The following is a 4,234-nucleotide window of genomic DNA, read 5'->3' as shown; positions in this document are numbered from 1 at the left end:
CTTCCGTGCGCGTGCGCATTGCTTCTGCTGGTCCATTGCTGCTATTGCGTTGCAAAAAAAAAAAAAAAAAAAAAAAAGAAAAGAAAAAAAAAAAGAAAAATTTCTGCCTAGGTAGCTTTGGGCCTTTCCTGTGGTAGAAAATCTAAAGGCAAAGCTCTCTGCAGCCGAAGGGACGGCGGAGTAGCGTTACGTCTTCGGTACCAAGGCCGCTCTGGGCTCACCGGAATTTGGCCAACGGGATGAGGGAAGGGCCTTAAGAGTTGAGGAGCGTAGAGGCTAAAAGCCTTAGTTGTCGGCGCCGGGCGTTTGGCAAAGCGTCGCAGGTTCTGTCTCCTCCGTAGTCGTCTCTCGACTCCCGGTTTAAACACCACCCCCGAGCCATACTGACAGTCCTCCGCGGCCGCGGCCCCTCCTCGCAGCGTGTGGGAGCCGCCAGCGCGGCCAGCAGCTAGCCCTCCTGCCGCCAGAGGAGCCTAGCGCGTGCAGCGTCCCCACCCCCTGGCCGCCCTCCCCTCCTGCTGCTTTCACGCACTCGCACTGATTGTTTTGCCCGCTCCCGCCGCCGCCGCCGCCGCCGCCAGAGGACCAGCGGCGCTTGTGCAAACCGGGGAAGATGGCGGCCGGCGGCGGCGGAGGCAGCAGTAAGGCCTCCTCCTCGTCGGCCTCGTCCGCAGGGGCCCTGGAGTCCTCGTTGGATCGAAAATTCCAGTCGGTGACCAACACCATGGAATCCATTCAAGGCTTGTCGTCCTGGTGTATAGAAAACAAGAAACACCACAGTACAATCGTCTACCATTGGATGAAGTGGCTCCGGAGATGTGAGTGTGGGGGCGACTAGGCAGGGGGAGGCTGGAGAGATGGAGGAAATGCGGCTCCCAAAACACTCTGGGGTTTGGCCACCGAGCCNCTGCATTCAGTTGGGGTTCACATTAAAGATCGGGCGCGAGTGTCCCCTAGCCCAGACTCCATCCTAGGCACGGTTGCCCTGCTCTGCAGGGGGCTCATTGCTTGGAATTTTTCAGCCTCACATTTGGCGTGACCTTGGGCCGTTGGGCCTAGACCCGTAGAGATTTACGCGTTTCCTTCCGAGCCCTGGAAGGTGTGCTGTTGATTATCCTGAACCTTCACGAAAATGGTCGCGTCCGTTTATTTCTTATAGGCCTTGACGTGTTAATGATCTCTGGGTTTCCTGTTGGCTAGTCTAGCCATGGTTTAAGCTGTCCACTTCCCTGGAATATGTTAGACCCGGCAGTGTTTTCCGCCGACGTGAAACTTGGGTTATGTCGAGAAAGGGGCCTTCTCTTGATGTCTGTGGGTGAAACTTGGCGTTTGTTTTAAGGAGGCTTTCCCTGGATGAATGTGAAGCAATAGGAGCTCTACAGAGCTGTGAGGCGACCACCTGTTTTCCTTTTACCTGTGTTTGCAACACTAAAATACAGACTACGGAATACTGACGAGACACAACTGGGAGACTGTAATCATCATTGGTACCGAAGTATAAAATATATCCGGCCACTTTTTAATCGCCTGAAGTACACTTTACAGAATTGAGTTGTTTGCATAGGCAATCAAAATGGGAAATGTGGGTTTTAAAATATTATTTATTTGTTTTAGTATATAACCCCCCATCTCAAGTTATACTTTTTTGTCTTCAACCTGTGGGGTTCTCCCCACAACACTGCTCTAGTATAGAAAAGAGGTCTTCTAAAAATATGAATTGTTAAACTGGGCGTGGTGGCTCATGTCATTTCAGAGGCTGAGGCAGGAGGATTGCTGAAAGTTTGAGGCCAGCTTGTCCTACCCAGTAAATTTTAAGAAATCATAACCCCAACTCCATACATATTTATTCAAGTTGTTGTTTGCTTCCTATCTATATAGCCTCTTGCCAGTGGTACTCAGCTAACAGTTTTCTTATTCCATGTCTGTCTTCACTTCTATAATATTTTTGAGTTTGTTAGTGAACAAGTGGATAAAACTTCAAAATTATAGGCCCCAAATTCAAAATCTTTTGCATTTAAGACAGTTGTTCTGTGGTTCTTTGAAATATAGTGTTGAGAAGGATATTCGAGAGAAAGGACAGGATTAGTTAGTCTTTATTATTATTATTATTATTATTATTATTATTATTTTGGTTTTTTCGAGACAGGGTTTCTCTGTATAGCCCTAGCTGTCCTGGAACTCACTCTGTAGACCAGGCTGTCCTCGAACTCAGAAATCCGCCTGCCTCTGCCTCCCCAGTGCCGGGGCTAAAGGCGTGCGCCACCACACCCGGTTTAGTTTTTATTTATTATTGTCAGATTTTTTTTTTTGTTTACTTCTTGCCAAGAGGTTAAACTAGAATCTTCAATATCTGTCACCTTCAAAGACTCACATATTATGTATCTGCCACATGCCTGCCATTTCCTTAGTCCTTCTAATACACTTTATAGTTTGTTGAATTACACATGAGGAACCTAGGGCTCAGAAATGTCAGGTAAAGCGATGTGGTTAAGGTTGGGCTCTGTTAGCTTTGTGAGACGGTGCTTGGTGTATTGAGTGTATCAGTGTAGTAAGCAGTGCTGATGTGGGGACATCTTCCACCGTTTTAAATCATTTTACCAAACTATGAAGCATTTTTACATTCCTTACTGTTGGTCTCCAGTGCTTAAACCCCGTGGTTATATATTTTCAAGAATAAGTTGGTCCCTATCTCTGCGTTGTGGGATCACAAGTGACAATTACACTTTTTTTTTTTCCTAGTCAGGCATAATGAGAAATGCTAGGACCAGAATTTTCCCTGTCTCTGCTGTTGTTTTGTGTCTGAGTTTATTTCCTTTGTTGGTACTAAGAGTAGGAGGGTAATTTTTTTATCTGAAAAGTGGATTCTACATAATTTAAATGAAGTGAAATGCATTTGACTTTTTAAAGTCTGCAATCAGTTTCATAGTGGAGTGAAACTTAAACTTTCTAAAATGGCTAAGAATAATTTGTGGACATTTGTGTTTACAGGTGATAAATATCTGCCTCACGAATAAAGCCAGAGTGGTGAAGGCTAGGATGCAAATGGCTGTTCTATTAGCCCAGTATTTTCACCTAATGTTTAGACCTTCACAGAGTTGCTAAGTTTGCTCAAGCATTCCCAGTCTTTCTGTCCATTTCCCTGAGGCTACTCCTGCTTCTTCCTTTTCCTATGACATCCATTATTTAGTCATTTAGGTCTCAGTTAAATTTAAGTGACTGTACTAGAGATATCAGGAGATGTTTTCTTTTTTGTTTGTTTGTTTGTTTTGAGACAGGGTTTCTCTGTATAGCTCTGGCTGTCCTGGAACTCACTCTGTAGACCAGGCTGGCCTGGAACTCAGAAATTCGCCTGCCTCTGCCTCCCAAGTACTGGGATCAAAGGCGTGCGCCACCACTCCAGGCTGGAGGTGTTTTCTTTCTGTTATTTTGTGGTATATCTAATTCTGTGCAAACACCACCATTGAGCTACACCACCAGAGGGGTTTTCGTTGAATTATGGTGTGTAATACTAGTAACGGGCTTTTTATTCATTGTAAAGGAAAGCCTTTAAGGAGCAAGCATGCTTCCTGAAGATGCATTCCATAGGCAGGCTCCGCTGGTTTCACCTAGGCATGTCTGTAGCAGCCATTAGCTTCTGTCAGTCTGGGTTACCTTGACTGGTTTGATATTTAGTATGTAGCCCACATTAGGCTTCAGCCCAAGCATCTTCTCTCAGCCTTCCTGTTGCTAGCCTTGTAGCTATTCACTGCTTATTCGGCAGCCATGATTTTCTGAAGTGGTCTTTCTATGGTATGAACAGATATTATGCCTCTACTATCTATCTATGTATCTATCCATCCATCAATCCATCCATTTAGAGACAGGGTCCCTCTGTAGTCCTGGCTTTCCTGGAACTCGTTATGTAGACCAGGCTGGTGAATTGAAAGAGATGAGACTGTTTCTGCCTTCCGAGTGCTGGGTTAAAGATAGTGGCTGCCATGCCCAGCTCATGCTTCTACTTTTTAACCTTTCAGTGATCTCCTGTTGCAGTAGAGTTAGGTTATACATTTTTGTACTGTGGTCTCTCCAAGAGCCTGTCTTACCCATACTGCCTGCTTCTCAGGCTTCTTCAGAATCTGCCACCTTCTCACTAGATCTCATCGAAAACGTTCCCTCCTCAGGATGGCCTTCTCTCATTACCTTCAATTGCTTTTATATCATTTTTGTTTTTGTTTTGGTTTTTGGTTTTGGTTTT

The 4,234-nt window shown here is 45.5% G+C and overlaps 1 protein-coding gene across 3 annotated transcripts in view; it reads left to right on the top strand.

The window, feature by feature from the left end:
• The window catches only part of Rprd2 (regulation of nuclear pre-mRNA domain containing 2), a 53,358-nt gene continuing 49,124 nt past the window's right edge, over nucleotides 1-4,234 (top strand). For 2 of the 3 annotated variants that reach the window (XM_021157254.2, XM_021157257.2), the window contains exon 1: nucleotides 2-818. In XM_021157254.2, the coding sequence (XP_021012913.1) occupies nucleotides 614-818 (205 nt within the window). In that variant the 5' untranslated portion in view covers nucleotides 2-613. Of the gene's footprint in view, nucleotides 819-4,234 lie in introns of all 3 variants that reach the window. The other variant, XM_021157255.2, reaches the window with a different exon arrangement.

Source organism: Mus caroli, chromosome 3 (assembly GCF_900094665.2).
Source record: "Mus caroli chromosome 3, CAROLI_EIJ_v1.1, whole genome shotgun sequence".
NCBI lineage: Eukaryota > Metazoa > Chordata > Mammalia > Rodentia > Muridae > Mus > Mus caroli.
The sequence above is the reverse complement of the archived record's forward strand: the minus strand, read 5'-3'. Positions and strand labels throughout refer to the sequence as shown.